The 17620-nt window shown below is 33.8% G+C and overlaps 1 protein-coding gene across 2 annotated transcripts; it reads right to left on the bottom strand.

The window, feature by feature from the left end:
• Positions 1-74: 74 nt before the first annotated feature.
• LOC116775334 (tubulin beta chain-like) lies at positions 75-10874 on the bottom strand. Of its 2 annotated transcripts, none has more exons than XM_032668220.2 (3): positions 10721-10874; positions 3110-3218; positions 75-1547 (listed from the first exon to the last, which is right to left on the bottom strand). In XM_032668220.2, exons 1-3 carry the CDS (start codon positions 10775-10777, stop codon positions 340-342), a joined length of 1374 nt encoding a protein of 457 aa, XP_032524111.2. In that variant the 5' UTR covers positions 10778-10874; the 3' UTR covers positions 75-339. The 2 variants fall into 2 exon arrangements, with proteins under 2 accessions (XP_032524111.2, XP_032524112.2); XM_032668221.2 differs by lacking the exon at positions 10721-10874 and adding an exon at positions 3348-3504.
• Between the last annotated feature and the right edge of the window lie 6746 nt (positions 10875-17620).

Raw genomic sequence — 17620 nt, 5'->3', positions numbered from 1 at the left:
GCAAAATATAAGCAAGATAATGAAATAACTCCTGCGTAGCGATTTATATTTATTGACAAATAAAAAGAGGGATATCGGTTTAAAACATTTAATTATAAATTAATATATAAAAGCATCCAAGACAATAACTTAAATGTACGAAATGCATAGATTGGTACGTCTCTTGTATAGTTAATACAGATTTGATGAGGCGCACTCCGAGTCCGGTCACCGGCGTGACCGCTCCAGTGCTTCATCATTGGTCCAAGGTTGGGAGACTTTGGTATTATGATACATATGAAAATGCACGCGACTTAGCCTCTAATATATGAAATGAAATACTCGACGCGGAGCCCACGATCAGTCGTGGTGGTCGTCCTGCGCCAGCTCCTCCATCTCCTCCTGGTCGAACTCCGTGTCGTCTTCCGCCGTCGCCTCCTGGTACTGCTGGTACTCGGAGACCAGGTCGTTGACGTTGCTCTCTGCTTCGTTGAACTCCATCTCGTCCATCCCCTCGCCGGTGTACCAGTGGAGGAAAGCCTTACGTCTGAACATGGCGGTGAACTGCTCCGAGATGCGCTTGAACAGCTCTTGGATGGCTGTCGTGTTTCCGATGAACGTGGAAGACATCTTGAGACCCTTGGGAGGAATGTCGCACACGGCAGTCTTCACGTTGTTGGGGATCCATTCTACGAAGAAGCTGCTGTTTTTGTTTTGAATAGAGAGCATCTGCTCGTCCACCTCCTTCATGGACATGCGACCACGGAAGATGGCGGCCACGGTGAGGTAGCGGCCGTGGCGAGGGTCGCAGGCTGCCATCATGTTCTTGGCGTCGAACATCTGCTGGGTGAGCTCGGGAACGGTCAGGGCGCGGTACTGCTGGCTGCCGCGAGATGTCAGGGGGGCGAATCCGGGCATGAAGAAGTGGAGACGGGGGAAGGGAACCATGTTGACGGCCAACTTGCGGAGGTCGGCGTTTAACTGACCGGGGAACCTGAGGCAGGTGGTGACACCGGACATGGTGAGCGACACGAGATGGTTGAGGTCGCCGTAAGTCGGGTTGGGCACTTTGAGTGTTCTGTAGCAGATATCGTATAGGGCCTCGTTATCTATGCAATATGTTTCGTCTGTGTTTTCGACTAGCTGATGGATGGAGAGCACCGCGTTGTAAGGTTCTACGACGGTGTCTGATACTTTGGGCGAGGGGACTACTGAGTATGTGTTCATGATTCTGTCGGGATATTCCTCTCTGATCTTGGAGATGAGTAACGTGCCCATGCCGGACCCGGTGCCGCCTCCCAGTGAGTGTGTCAGTTGGAAGCCCTGGAGACAGTCGCAGTTTTCGCACTCCTTGCGCACTACGTCGAGTACGGCGTCGACGAGTTCAGCTCCCTCTGTGTAGTGACCCTTGGCCCAGTTGTTCCCTGCGCCGGACTGACCGAAGACGAAGTTGTCCGGGCGGAACAGCTGGCCGTAGCCCCCGGAGCGCACGGCGTCCATAGTCCCGGGCTCGAGGTCGAGCAGGATGGCGCGGGGGACGTACTTGCCCCCGTTCTCCGCCGTCGCAACTGTTTAAAAAGTAACCATCGTTTTCAGCAGCTCATGATAACCAGATATCTTTAAGGAGTAACAGATCAATTATCTTGACAACAATATGATTACATTCAACTTATTGTAATTATTAATATTAGAGCAGCTTCTCATTGGTTATATTTTATCATTGACCGCTTGTTTTCTGTTCAACTAACTATTTGCAGGTAAAGGACGCGTTGTAAATTCAGCGCTAATTGTATCTCTCATGTTTGAATTGCAGATTATCCGTCTAATGAAGTATCTGAGTGGTCATGTTAAGGGCGTCGCGGGGTCAATGAACTCATTATCGTGTTTAATTACGATCAACAATTGGCTGTGTGGTGAAAAAATTGAGGGTCAAAACTCAAAGCTTCAAAATCTTAAATTTGATTCCTTTTTATGTTTTAATTTTGATAAGATTCTGAATCATTTTCGGACGTTGACTAGCCTAAGTAACATATAATTATTTCCGCTTGTCAGAGATTAATCTTTTTAAACTCGGATGAATCACCAGTCTCGTGAACATTATAATATTAAACGAGGAATCACAAAACGCAAAATTAATAATATCTATTGTATTTGTAGTTTGAATGCGTGTGATAAAGAATATATTTAAAACGCATGTTAAAGCGTGGCCATTTTGTCTTTCCTGACTCGTAACAAGATGGCGTTAGTAGTGCCTCGCCAGTTCTCGTCTGTTCACGCTCGGCCGATCTTTTAATGTACAGTTACATTTTCCAGCATCATTGCTTTAAAATGTTTAAATATAATTTATTCCTACAATTTATACATGGAGTGTAACCAACGAGCGCGGTCAGTATAATTCATACATTGTTCAAATTATTGTTTGTAGGCCATTTTTAGTCATGTTAGTCGATGTCAAAAATGCCTGAGTTAACACTATCCTATTTCAACGAAAGGCCACAAAACGTATGATTTAATATTTCATTTGTTATTTTTTTATGGTCAAAGCCCAGACCGAAGATATTTAGTGTGAATTGATTACAAACTTTTTTTTAATATTACGTTGTTAAATATTTAAAATACACACAAGTATAGTGGCGATTCTAATTAAAAAATCGACAGACTAAAACATCATCTATCGTTTGAACTTATAGTTAGTTATTTTCTAGTGTAAACTTTTTTCTTATTGTCTTTAAGAATTTATGTACACATACAATTAAAATTATTCACTATTGGGACAAAATAAACGTAGCCCTCGGTTCAGTAAATATTGTTTTTGATCAGAAATATATTACAGTCTAACTTAGCAGTAGAGTTCCAACGATTTGTAACTTTTGATGATCATTTAATTAACCTGGTCCTAGTAAGTTTGTTTTCAATGACACATTTATACATAGTTTTAATAATATAGTATTATAATTTTAACTAAAATCTTTTTAAACTAGTATGTATTTATAACGAGACCGTTAATGAAATAATAACAGAATTAACAATAATCAAAACAATATACTCCATGACTCCACGACCTCGAGGAACCCGTCTTCTAGTTATTTCTAGTATAGAGTATGGACCATCATTAAATGAATCTTCTCACCAGAGGCCTCATTATAGTAGACCGAGATCCGTTCGAGCTGCAGGTCGCTGGTTCCTCTGTACACTCCCGTGGGGTCGATGCCGTGCTCCTCGGATATTATCTCCCAGAACTGGAATTATAACGACGTTTAGGACTCACAGGAAACGCGACAACCTTTAAAATGAGATGCGCAATTAAACAAGAAACTTTAATGGACTGACAGTTGTTTTTTTTTAATTATACATATATATATACATACTTATTTTAATCGAATTAACACGTTTATTTCGAATCGAGCTTTTATTGTTAATTAGACTTTTTAAACATAAAAGACGTTCACGGAGCCACAGAATAATCCGTAACTGACGGATTTCTAATAATAACCGAGTAAACATTTGAGGAAGTAGGTGTTAGTTACGAGTTACGACCGACCTCAAGAAAGACTCGGAGCAATATATAAACAAATATCTGAATATATCGCAAAACAGACAGACATATTTATATAAAATATATCATGTTATTATAAAACAGACAATTTTCTGTGTCCGCCATTTTGTTACTCATTTGACATGTGTCGCGGTTCGACATCGCAGGAACAGCAAATATTATTATTTATTTTGATGTTATTAGTCTTTGATGTTATCACGAAAATAATTACAGCGGTGGACTTTGGCTTTGTGTGAATAATTTCATTAAAATAAAATGTTTAACAGCATTGGCGTTGGAAAATATTTTTTGAAGGAAAAATATTATAAGACAATTTATGAAAAAATACACATCCTGACTGAGGAAAAGAAATCGTAAAAGAATCTAGGAAAACATTACTTTTTGTTATCCTCCCATAAACTGTTATCTCTAGAACTGTTGAACATAAAACTGTAGTATATATGTGATATTATACGATGTTCCATTCAACAAGCTTGAAAAAAAATAACCTTACATCACATTATTGCTTTTAACACCGCGATTGTAATTATTTTTAAGAATATCATTACTATTTATATCGAAATATATTTATTTACATATGCACACATAAAAATGGAATTTCATGCCTATTTTAAGTATATGGATCTGTAATCGCAGTCTAAAGGGCTCTGGTGGCAACAAACATGCAATACTAACAGTGTTAGGTTAACAAACTTTGGCATTAACATTATTAATTTTATTATATTTTCTTTAACAATTTACTAAAAAACTTACAATATTATTTATGTATTTTTGATGTTGTTTTATGTGATAGAAGAAATATATGTGGAGAAACTAAAAAAAACGCAATTATTCCATTAAACAAATCCGTGTTTTCTCCACACGGTAGTTAGAATATTATAATTTAAACATTAAATAAAAATGCTGACCTTGGCTGAATATTCTACAACCCCAAAGCGAATGAAGTTATAGCATAGGAAAAAAATGATATTGTCTCTGGTAGGTGATTGTTTTAGTTAATGTTAATAGAAGTAGATGGTATTAGTTTTCAAGAGCAGAGAGCAGTCAACTATTGAGAGTATGTTGTATTGTTAATAATACAACCGAATATACAAAATATACTTCTTTTTCCAAGTGAAGCCAAGATTGTCTTAAGGTTTAGGGGAAGAGAATTTGTCATCAGCTGACATTTTTTTGCGATCAATATAAAATAACATATTTTAAACTTTTCGATATCACCATTTTTTAATAAAAAAACCTTGAAATTGTTTCCAAGTATTTTTTTACACTTTCCAAACTTAGATTTGACTTCATTATGCTTAACACAAGTTTATATCGTCACATACACGCAGCGTTTCTCGTTTCTTACTCAATGATCTACCTTAATACTATAGTGTGATGTTTTGTGAATGCTCCGTATGTAGTGTGACGAGTAACCAGTAGTGACCATCCAGTAGTGCAGCATGATGAAGAGCGCACGGTAACATTCCTCGGGTATGGGTTTTGATGACGTTTATATAAACACTCTAAAATTACTACAATACATTGATTCTTCAGACGTCGTGGTGAGATGAAAGTCGGCCATTGACGAGTCTGATAAACCTTTATTGAAGTAATCAAATTCAATTCAGCTAGTTGTGGCGATGTGGAATCTTTGAGGTTCAAATATTTATTGCTAAATCGTATTAACACAAATTGATTAATATTTTTTTTATGTCTTTTAATATAGAAATAAAGTATCAAGGAATCAATTACAAAGTTGTAATGAAAATATAAATTTGGCTCGAATTTATTTTTAATTTTATAGTTAAAAAAATAATAAAATAAAAAACATATTGCAAGTGAAGCGTAATTCTATCCCTAAACTGTATTTGTAAGGTATAATTAGAGCCCTATAAATAATCTAAAACACTACCTGTGTCTGTAATCGATACTGAAGTCCACTCTGACCCTCCGTTGAAACCTTTAGTTACACAATTTCCTAGAAAGCCCTGCAATCGATATTTCCACGGACATACAAACAACACACCATTGCTTGCTTGTATTAAAAGCCATACAGCCAATGTCAAACGTAAAAAAAATTTTTTATGTGTTAAATTGTAACTCACCGTATTATTATTTTTTTGACACAACAATATTAATGTCCAACGCTATGCAGCCACTAACGAAAACAGACTGTCGGCGCCAGGAAAAATATAGGATGCGGACATATAGATGAAGACGAGACATTAATATTGATAGCATTATATCAAGGGTAAATTATCATGAGTTACGATGTATTCGATTAATACTTGTACATATTTTTCAGGCTAAAATTTCAACTAACTGACAATAATTCAGTACATTTTTGAGTTTTGGAATAAAACATAGCAAAGAGATTTTACTATTTATGACTCGTTACAATATATAACATATTAGATATCATATATTTTTTTGTAATATTACGACTTTCATGACTTGCGATCACTAAATATCACGATGAACCAAACAATACCTTTCTGAAATCAAATAGGTTGTATATAAGCCATTCTGTATCAAAGACATTTCTCAGAAAATCTTGAATCACATCACTTTAATGAAGTAAATACAATTCACAAATTGAGTGTGAGTGAAGCCACAGCTTAAAATTATTAAAAAAAATACATTTTGACCTAATTTTTAAATACTCGTAGTTTAACAAAGTAATCCATAACTATTTATATATTTATGTAGTATTCCCAGTAACTCGCCACCTCACTACTGGTTTCCTTTGGAAAAACCTTCATTAAAAATGTTTACCGGAAACATCAATCGATACCACCCACCGTCACTATTTCCACCCTAGTGGTTTTACATACGGTCTTTTACTGAATATCTTGGATATCCCTTGATATAGTAAATTGCTCTTGTTAGTGGTCTACATATTAGTCAATTTCAGTATTAAATTGCCATTGTATTAATTACAAAGTTGTGGATAATTGCAATAACATTTTAATTATGATTAAAATGGCGGCAAATAAAATGTAATGTATCTCATTATTATGTCAACCAATCCAACGAATACGTTACGAATGTTATAATTAAATCGAAGCATACGGAAGTTTGTAATAATGTATTACAATACAACGTATCTGTTACAATATTCGGTATCTACATGTAATGTTGAAAACATGAATACATCTGATATTGTATTACAAAAAACAAAAAATAGTTCCACATAACTCGATCTTGTTAACTCGCAGTCAAATCCGATAGAAGCGAAGTATTAAATAAAGTGTAAATAACATAAATCTTTTCCACCATTGTTTTAAAATACCTCCGAAGCGAGCCGCGTCTCGCGGACACCACTTTAAATATAAACCCACTAAGTTCACTAAAGTCCTGGTTGTAGCGCCGCGCGCGGGACGTTGACACTTGTCACTGCATTATTTTTGTGCATCTTCTCCTGCAGTGTTGCCAGAATAGGACGCACCCACATCAAGGCGACGAATTTGTACATAAATCTTATTTATATATCAATAAAAATATAATTTGAACATTATTTATTTTCTATATAATCTAAATAAATTGACTCGTTTAATAAAATAACATATTTCCGGTATTTAGATATTATTCAGCCTAAATATAAAATCATAAATCCAAAGAGGATGTATATTCTAAAGCTGTAAAGTGATTAACATCTTTAACAACATAAGAGCCGGGATCGTGTTACAGAAGGAGTCGTAAAAAGAAACAGATGCTGCGGAGAGACAAGTTACATCCAAAACAATGTTCAAAAAAACTTTAAACAAACTTCATAGTCACGAGAAGTTTATGTCCAGCGAGAGTATTTATAATATTTTCCTCACCAATATTTTCATTCGAACCCTTCTTTAAAATACCTTAAAAATATCGATAACAGGAATAATAAACTGTGAAAGTATCCGAATAAAACAGCAGATTCAGTTTGATCGCTCCATACTAATTGAAGAAATGGCTCTAATACGGTTAGCACACATTACGATGCACGGCGTTCTCTAATAACATGTAATTTTTGTCTATTAACAATTTCAAAGCGGCAATTGCTTTGAAATTACACCAAATTTTGTAAGACGTTATTTGTTTGAATTTATATTTGAGGCAACACTAATGATAGCTCGGGAAGTCGTATAATGATGGCGAAAACGTTTAATATTTGTTACATTCAAGTTTTAATATGCATGTTAAGTTAATAGATAGGGATCTCCAAGTCCAGACGCGTCACTACGTGTTGATTTCCGCCCGTCTTCAGATGCAGTTGGAGAAGGAACGAGATATTATTTTAAGATCCACGACTCGGAGACGGTCTTTTAATAGCAAAGGGATATTTTACATAGCTCCAGTGTATAACCGAGCTATTCACAGTATTCATACACATATCAGGAGATATAAAACATTATTTCAGAGATCAGGATCAATACAATAGTATCGTGCGGTTATTTCTATATAAAATAGAAAACCACAACAGGAAAAACGGAACAGTCGGACAAAAAGGAGACTGTGGCATTGCAATTACATGTTCGGTCGTTGAACTCACTGAACTCGAGAAAAAAAACTAGAAAATAAACCAAGGTCTCGCTGCTGACGTAGAACAAACTCCTTTGTTACACGAACCTTTAATAACTTTACCATTTAGTTTTATACGTATTCCTATTTAAATTACTTGATACACAACAAAGGTATTTTTTGTTAGAAAAAGTTGCAACCAATTTATCTATGACAGATTAATTTTATATTGAATTAATATTTAATTACTTCTGCCGCAAACATTAATCGGTACCCAATATAATTTGTAATAAAAAAAATTGCGGTATCACCTTTTGACCTAACTTATAAAATTATTATCCGTCTGTTGTACATAAAATAAAAAATAGATTAAAGAGAATAGATTCAGAATCCAGCCATTAGTCACGAAAGCTAGACTCGGGCAATAAAAGTCGTCTGACTTCGCCCTACCTTTCTCTGAACACTGACTAACAGATTACAGATACAGTGAATTTACAACGATGAATCATGAGATTAACGTTGCTAGAAAATATACATTTTATACAACACAACTTACTCAATTTCCCCTAAACCTGAGCAATTTTACAAACAAGGCAATTTTATAACTTTAAAACGGTCTAAGTCGGTATGTCACAGGTTTGTTATTATTAGTCGGCGCCGTTTAGAGCCAGACACTTATAATTAGAGCACACCCTCCTACTGAGTGATAAATTTAACGCGTCAAAACTAACTTAACACTGAGAACAAACACAAGTACAGACGAGTTAGATAATACTTCACTCATATAAGGTCAAAACCATACTTAAGATTAACGTCTTTACGAACATTTGGAGCACTTACGGAGCGATTAACTTTAAAAGGCTATTGAGAGCGAGCTCCTTATCCTTCCACGGCCTGATTATAGTTAATTGTTCGTATTAAGACGTCAAAAAATCCAAATAAGCAGTCGCAGGATATTCGTCACAATAGCGTCCAAAGACAGCCATTGTCCCTAATGACATATTCGTCGCACGGCTGGCTACTTCCACGCGTGAATCACGAACTATTTGAATTTCGAATATCGAGATATGTTTTTTAATTGTGATACGTCGTCAGCAGGCAATGAATTATAAATATGCAGCCAATGACAATAAATCAATGATAGAACTTTATTCAGCGTCGGCAATATTCATGTTTATTGTTTGTGAGTTATTTGGAATAAATTAAAAATGATGCAAAATTAAATTGCTTAGCTCACACAGAATGGAAAAGTTTAATGGAATTATAATTTGGTTTTTATTACTGTAACTGTTCTTTTTAATTAATCTTTCCATGTCTGACATCTACGGGGCGAGGAAATAGGAATTTTGCTCAATTATGTCATAAAAGTAACTTTTATAATGCTAACATTGTTTCAAATACGTATAGTATTTCTGAAAATGTATCTCCATAAGTCATTAGATTCTCAGATATAACGATTGTAAAAACAATTACCAAATAGGTAAGACTCATTAAACTCTTGTGATTCATAATGTATCATTTGATAAGTTACAATAATTTCTTAACACTGATAACTGACTATGAATGTGTGGTTTAATGCTAACACATATATATTTGTTATCTGTCCGTATGTTTCACAGACTGAAAGTTTTAGTATGAAAGTTGTATGTTTAATTGGCGTTCATTACACAGTGTAATGGCGTCGTGTTCCATATTTGAAAGTATTCTGATGATAAAATAATAACGGTCGCTAACGGTCGCTTCTTTAATAATGGCTGGAGTTATCGCACTTGAACTCGATAGGGCAATTATTTGTACTGTTTCTTTATATTATTACTTTTATTATTTTGGACATGTCGTTGTCTACTATTTTGAATAGAGGTGGACTAACAACATTCAATATACACATATATATATGTTTACATATAATGTTTTATTATCACAGCGATATAAAACAATACAAATTTTCCTTAAATCAATCGTGAGAATTGAATTATTTTTATTTTTATTGTTATGAAACTGTTCCATGCTACGTTTCTCACAATACTTTCTCATCAATTTTTTTTTTGTATTTTTCTATCTCTTCATACAATTTTTTTAGAGAAATGAAAATCTTTAGAATTTTAGAAAGCATTAAATTAGCTCCAATAAAGTAAGCGCACCATCACGGTCACAATAACGCGATGGTTAAGAGAAACTATTGTTCAAAAATCTGTTAACCCCACAGGGGATCGATCCTATTCATATGTTTTTTGTATTATTCTCGACAAGATATAATTTTTTTGCGCCAACTCGTTAGGAAGGGTCAAAATATCTATTTCACCAACATAATTAATAATTATTTATTTAAATCGTATCAAACGTAATACATTATTACAACAATAAATTTTTGTCCATAAAGGAAAATTTAGATGACGTCGAAACTAGACCGAATCGGTTGCAAATATTGTCAGCGTTTAATACAATGGCCTGTGCGACAATCAAAATGCATACGGAAAGTTATTTGATATGACACCATTACTATAATAAATTATAAGGTTATAGAGGGTATGCCACACAACTTCTACAATAAAATACGTTGCTATTAACCAAAGAGATAAAATAAAAAATAAAATAACCAAAAAGTTCTGATATAGTTTGATAAAAAACCGGCACGAAGTTTAAGTTTTAAATTTAAAAAATCCGCGAGGGTTGAGGAATGTCAAAGGAGATTATTCTACTCACTTTAGCGCCGATCTGGTTCCCGCACTGGCCGGCCTGGAGGTGCACGATCTCCCTCATCGTTATGAACTGTTTGTTAATAGTGGACACACGCAGCCGACTCACTGGCTGACGAGCGAATGAAGCAGCACTCCGACGACACGCGGGACAATAACACTCGGGAGACGGGGTGGGAATGTGGACGCATTCTAAAAACACCCGATATTAGGGTAACTTTATATATTATGATATCGAAGAATTTAATTTTTCTTCACTTTAAACTTCTTTCCTTTTCATTGTTACAAAAGATAAATGCTGCATATTTTTTTATTAAGCAGTCCTATTAATAAAACAAGAGGTTAACACAAATGTTAACTAAAATATTTTTTCATAAATTGTAAATAAGAAAATACATACTAAATTTGCGTTATATTGATATGTACTTAATTGTGATGAAAATAGAAATATTTTTATTAAATGGATCACTTACACTGGCAACCTGGCGTGATTCACCTCGACTCGCAAGTTCACGCCGACATAGCTATAAATTAATTCAAGGACTCTAATTGCAGTTGGTCTGAGGCTTTGTGTCGTATTTGGTGCCTACGAAACTTTATAATACACAAACATAATATTTTAAAGTTTTCCTAGCCAACTTTGTCATACATTGACGTCAACAAACTTAATGGTGAACTTTTACTATGAAAATCTTTGTTGTCACAATAGTTTGTGTTAAATATAAAATGGGTTTTGTAGTTAATGATCACGACTCACGAGCATCTAAGCATACATATTATATAAAACAGAACCTCTTTGTTTGTTTTTTTTTTTGAGACTTCTGTGGCAGACTAAAAAAAAATTGTATACTAAGATCGAAAGTCATTTCTATTTGACACTTCAACAGACGACGCGCCGCCATTTATATAACATTATATGGCGTACACTGGTGTAGATACATTCTGCCTCGGATTGTGCTACGGTTTTATTACACCTTTTATGTTTAATCATTTTTCAGACTGTTTCATATATTGTTTATAATATACTATATATTTTTTAATTAAAGTTTTACAATTGAAAGTTGATTGGTGACAAAAATTAATAAAAGAGAAATAGATCATATTTCATAAACGCGTGATAGTATTTATTTGGCGACATATTAAAGACAGAGTACGTGGCTACCGAATTAACTTTTTTAATTGTTTGATATATAGAAATAGCCAAGTTTTACGGTTCCTGAATCCAATATTATATATAAAAAGGTTTTATAGATATAATGAAGACACTGCCATGTTCGCACGGCCACGTTCGCGTTCCGATGTGATTCCGATTTTGGTAGAATGTTCAATATAAAAATATGCTTAATTTACATGAAGGTATTTGGTATCTGAAAAGAAAGATCCTGTTTGAAGACCGTTATAGGTATAACGCTTCCAATGGAGCCGTCTGCGGTACTCGATGTATGAATCTGATTTCTTAGTTAACTTTCAACTTTTAAGTTACATACAAAGCTGTTCTCCCCACTTCGTTCATATGAAATGTCCAATTTACCGCCGTGTTTCGAGTGTCTGTTCATATTACACGTTAATTTAAGTCCTTTAAAGTTAGTATCCTTAGCATTTTGTTCTGATGCCAAGAGATAAATTCGTCAGAGAAGAACTAAGATCATCTATATACAGAGACGAACAAACAAACAAGCAAAGTAATTATGATCAGAAATATACAAAATATAATATAATAAGTAAAAAAGCAGCCTCATTAGAAAATGAAATATCGTGGGAGGTTTATTAAACTATCAGGAGCTTAAGAGGTTTTTAAACACAATTAGTAATATCAATAATGGTACATCCGACTGTGGGAAAAGAAAAGGGAGGAACAAATCGCAACCAAGATGTGGTTTTAAGTATATTACTTAAGGCCATATGACCTTAGAAAGAAAAAATAAATTTTTCTTCAGTATTTTATTTTTGAATATTGTCCCATAAAGTCATCTGTAACTTTCCTTGAAATCATTCAAGAACTGTTTTTTTTAAATATGTAGCTATAGTTAATCAATCAGTTGTTGTTGTTGTTTTCTTAATCTAATTATTAGATTCCTTAAAATTTAACTACGAGACAGGAATCTGACTGTCCGAGTGCTTTATTCGCAAATGACGAATTTAATAACACATCTAAAAGTGAAAGAACGGTTTTTTTTAATAAATGTTTTGGTCAGTATATAATAATACAGAACAAGGAACATGTCTAATTAGTTGTTACATTCATTGTTTTCATAGTTTAATATAACCGCTGCTTTAGAAATATTCTACACAATAATTATTTGGAATGAAAAGTTTTTTCTTTTATTTGGTTGAATGAGCTAACCTCAAGAACCACCGCTTCAGATTGAAAAATTCTTTGAGTCTTAGACGTACTAGTGGCCTAGCGAGACTCGAGGATTTATAACATCCAGCTTTGTTACAGAAAATTATTGCTCAGAAGCGAACTGTATAGTATGTTGTTGAAGTGGGGACGACGTATGACAAAGTCACAAAAACAAGATAGTTAAATTATCTAAATATTTATTTTCTAAAATATTCTGTTTGCCTTAATTTAGAACATTATAAGTTAAGAGTGTGGTATTATTGAACGTGACTTAAAGTACAATAAGGCTGAAGTAATTAATATTCATATCTGATCATGTTTAATTTAATAGTAAATCAAAATAATCTTGTGGTTTAATTTGCTTAAAAAATGCTCTATAATAATAAACAGCGCATTAAAAACAATTAAAATATCATCGTATTGAGGGCTGTAGCTGGTAACATTACTTTTAATCTAACATCTAATATAACAGCAACATTACCTAGGTACAAATGGCGGATATTTTTAACTAAATGTCATCACTTGACACAGTTGTGGACAGGTTGGACCTCATTAAAAACACATTACATTATATTAATAAATAATTGAAGCTCGTAAACATAATAGGAGGCGTAGGATACGAGTCAGGACGATCTACTAGTTACAATTGAAGACGAGTGTTGTGCTATAGTGTTATGGCGACGTGTATCGTTCACTGTTATATAACGAATTTAATATAAATTGAGAATGCTTACAGAAGAGATAGAACATGTATTCAGTAATCTTACTTAAGTTAGATTTTGTTTTGATTCAATTTGACTAATGAATTCCAAGTAATGCAAATGCCCTCCGATAACGTCGGCGCTAGGGCCGTGGCGCCGTTTTTCTTCCAGCAAATGGAAATAACCCAGACCATCCAGGAAACGCACCACGTGTTTAGTAAATTAACTTTCTATGTTGTATTATTAAGCTATAATTTAAAGAATATGGAGCCGTGATTTTGATATTATTGTAAGATTTCAATTCTGTACCAATTTGTCATCATAAGTTATACAGAATTGTTCTTCATTAGCTAACTGTACATGAACATCGTCAAATGTGGGAGTAAAACAATGGCTTCTGGCTGCCATTTTGGTAGTAGTTTCCCCCAAAATTGATCATCCTGAGACATCAGGGCTGTCAGCATTACGACATTTATTATACAGCCTTACATTTACCGTCTTACGATACCTAATCGGAATTTATAGCTTTTTTTTCAGAAGAAATTAATAAATTTATTCTCATAAATATTATAATTTATCAATAAGTACATGTTTGGTATAAAAAGAAGCTTTTTCATCTTTACTTTTTTATATTTGACTAATATCGTAATATTTTAAAAAGATTGAAATGTACCTAACTCACTTTAAATATTATCGCAATATATTTAATATAGAGGAAAAATAATAACAGATGTGATAAAGCTTAAGAACGAGACTGTAAAACCATTAAACGTGTTTAAAACCGTTACTCGGTCGCGATTTCAGTTGACAAGAGCGCGGCGGTCGGCGGCTCGCAGACGATGCACTTTTTATATGTTTTATGAATCAAAATAAATCACAACTTCCATATAAAACTTGCTTTCTTTACATGGAACTTACTACATGTTACACACGAAAATACCTAACATCGTTTGCTACAACATTAGATATTTAGTAAAAAAATTATTTGTATCTATTAATAAACTAAGTTCTATGTTGGATGGTTGGATCGAAGCCAAAAATGTCGTTGAACCCGCGGATCTCGAGGAGGATTCTAAACGCAGCATCACCGTGGAATTTACTTATATATCTAACTTTTGAACGAATACCCGGTGTGTAGATATATGGCACAGAGTTTGTTACAAAACAAATATTTGTAATTAATAAATTAACTAAAGAAGTATAATATTATTACATTGGCTGTTTACAAAAGATCTAGTGCCTTGAAGTATATGAATACGTTTTCTTTTTTTTTAAATCTATTTTATATAATGAACTTTTAATTTGGCACAATCCATTCCGTTTTACGAAATATATATAATTAAAATTATAAAACAATATGGCGACAGATATTCACACATTTTTAGAATGTAATTTATATTATAGTCCTATGTAAATATTAGGTGGCTATGTTGTTATTGTTGTCTTTGGTTAAAATCAGTGGTGCCTCATATTTTGACCCGAGTTCCGTGATTAATATACCGATAACGATCTGAATGAAAACAGATTAATTACCTCCCAAAAAACATTTATGGAGGTGATCGTCCGTACCGATCTCTGTAGTTATTCTTAAAACACAGTTTAAACTATACAGATTTACGTCGTAAAATAGTAATCTACGTCAATTGGACCGTATCTAACGTTAAAAACGTAAGTACACATACCTCTTATACCCTTAGATCGAGGTATCTTTAGCTAACTTTAATATAATTTGTCCATCTTCAGGCAACGTTCGTATACTTCATAACGACATTTTAAAGTATACTGATCCTAATTAATAATTTAAAGTTATATAATTTTGTTGTTTTTATTATTTATTAAACAACATTCCTAAATCACGATAAACATAATTACATATTTTAAATAAACTCGGAGTCCTCAACGCGAAGGTTTCTTGTCTCCTGCTAAGTATATAATACGATATTAATATTCATCAATGAATTTATTACGGTCTGTAGTTTAAAGAAGATCTTATTCAAGAATTTTATGAGATTTATATGAGAACTTACTAAAACGATTAAGGAGACTGAGCAAAATTTGTTAAAAACAGAATTGAAATAAAAATAAAACAACTTTAGCGACGTTTAATATAGTTCAGAATAAATACTTTAACTATACAGAATGAGGTCTCGATAAGTAAAGGGGCTCCTTAAACCTACTCCTGGCTCACAAGTAACAGGCACTGTTGAAGCTCCTCTCCCTCCAACGTGATGCACCCGGCACCCGCACGGTGAGTCCATGGAATGCTGAGAAGTTGGTCAAAGCTGGTATCCGTTTAATGAGTGTGATATCACAAGACGTTACCCAGTAATTCACCACTCCTTGGACTTCATAAGTCCCATGTGTAATGTTTAAATATATTTTTTTATAATAGATACCTTCTAGCGACAATTTTTTTAGTGTATTTAATTTCAAAGGTCATTAGTAAGAGTGAAGTCGTTTCTTGTATACAGTGATTGCGACATGCGATCCCTTGGTTTTTTGTTATTACATATTCGAACAAAATAATCTTTATTACAATATAAACAAGTTATTCGCATTATTTGGGAAGAATTAGATCAATACCCTCTCATTAGACGACTGAGTTTTAAATATTGAAACATCAGTTAGGAATGTTGTCATTTCATTATTTTATTTAATATGATGTAATGTTCCGTCTCGATGTTTTATAATTTCATTTTATTTCATAATTTTAGTTTCACATATAATTTGTTCTTTGTGTAAGATCAAACATGAATGATCGTTATAAGAGAGTCCTTATCGATCGATGTTTACTATTTTTCCTTTTATTATTTAAAGGTTAACTCGACGTGTGTTCGTATAATGTATGTAATGTAAATATGGTTGGTTGTTTGAGTTTTATTTCATTTATATTCGAATGTGTTTGTTGGAAATGTACATAATTAAAACTTTTGAAAGAAAATTTTTCTTTTTAAGGATTGAGGTTCGCATGCATTTTGAATTTTTATGTCATTTAATCGGTTTAACAAAATGATGATAAAAAATTTAATTAGTCGATATTAATAGATATCGTACAAAAATAACATATATGTATATACGTGGGTAACACTGAAAATGTTTAGAACAGCTTGTTAGAAACTTTATTTATGATTTTTTTTTGAAATCAATTTTAGAACTTTTTGTTAACCTAATGTAGTAAATTTCATTCATTTGTCATTTGTTTTGGTGAATTGGCGGCAAAACTAAAACTCTCGTCACACGTGGAAGTGTACCTAACGCGAGAAAATATTCGTTCAATGATTTTTTATGATTTCCGTAGTGGGCTTACTCAACAACAAAGCTATGATAGGCTGAGATTAGCATTTATTAAGGAAGCCCCTTCTCGTGCCACTATTAACAATTGCTTTAACGAGTTGAAGAGTGGACGTAGCAATCTCAACAATGATCCGCGTGAGAGACGTTCTTTAACAGCGACTACTGAAGATAACATCGGTGCTGAGCGACGCATGGTAGAGGAAGATAAGAGAGTGACCCATCAGCAGATACGGGCCAGCCTAGGCATTGGTATGAGTCAAGATCAAAAAATATTACAAGAATATTCAGGCGTCAGGAAGCTTTGTACCAGATGGATTCCCCATACTTTAACCGACGACCAGAAACAACTCCGCATGTATAGGTGTCGCCAAATGTTAAATAAGTTCAACGGCGGTGACTCAAATGCTGTATTTAAAATTGTCACAGGGGTGAAAGCTGGATATCTTGCTACGAACCCGAACCAAAAGACAATCAGCTCGGCGGGTAGTTCCTTTCGAGAATCGGCCAAATAAGGTAAAGAAAGGAAGAAGTCAAGAAAAAAGATAATTGCCTCATTATTGGATCAGAA

The sequence above is a fragment of the Danaus plexippus genome, chromosome 25 (genome assembly GCF_018135715.1).
Source record: "Danaus plexippus chromosome 25, MEX_DaPlex, whole genome shotgun sequence".
In the NCBI taxonomy this organism is placed as follows: domain Eukaryota; kingdom Metazoa; phylum Arthropoda; class Insecta; order Lepidoptera; family Nymphalidae; genus Danaus; species Danaus plexippus.
This window is presented reverse-complemented; position numbering and strand designations above follow the sequence as displayed.

Bases quoted from the DNA above. Each gene is read 5' to 3' on its own strand.
- LOC116775334 (XM_032668220.2), bottom strand. From the start codon at position 10,777: ATGAGGGAGATCGTGCACCTCCAGGCCGGCCAGTGCGGGAACCAGATC. The intron at 3,219-10,720 runs GTGAGTAGAATA...TTATAATTCCAG, and splicing joins GGAACCAGATCGGCGCTAAA to TTCTGGGAGATAATATCCGA. The intron at 1,548-3,109 runs GTGAGAAGATTC...CTTTTTAAACAG, and splicing joins CTACTATAATGAGGCCTCTG to TTGCGACGGCGGAGAACGGG.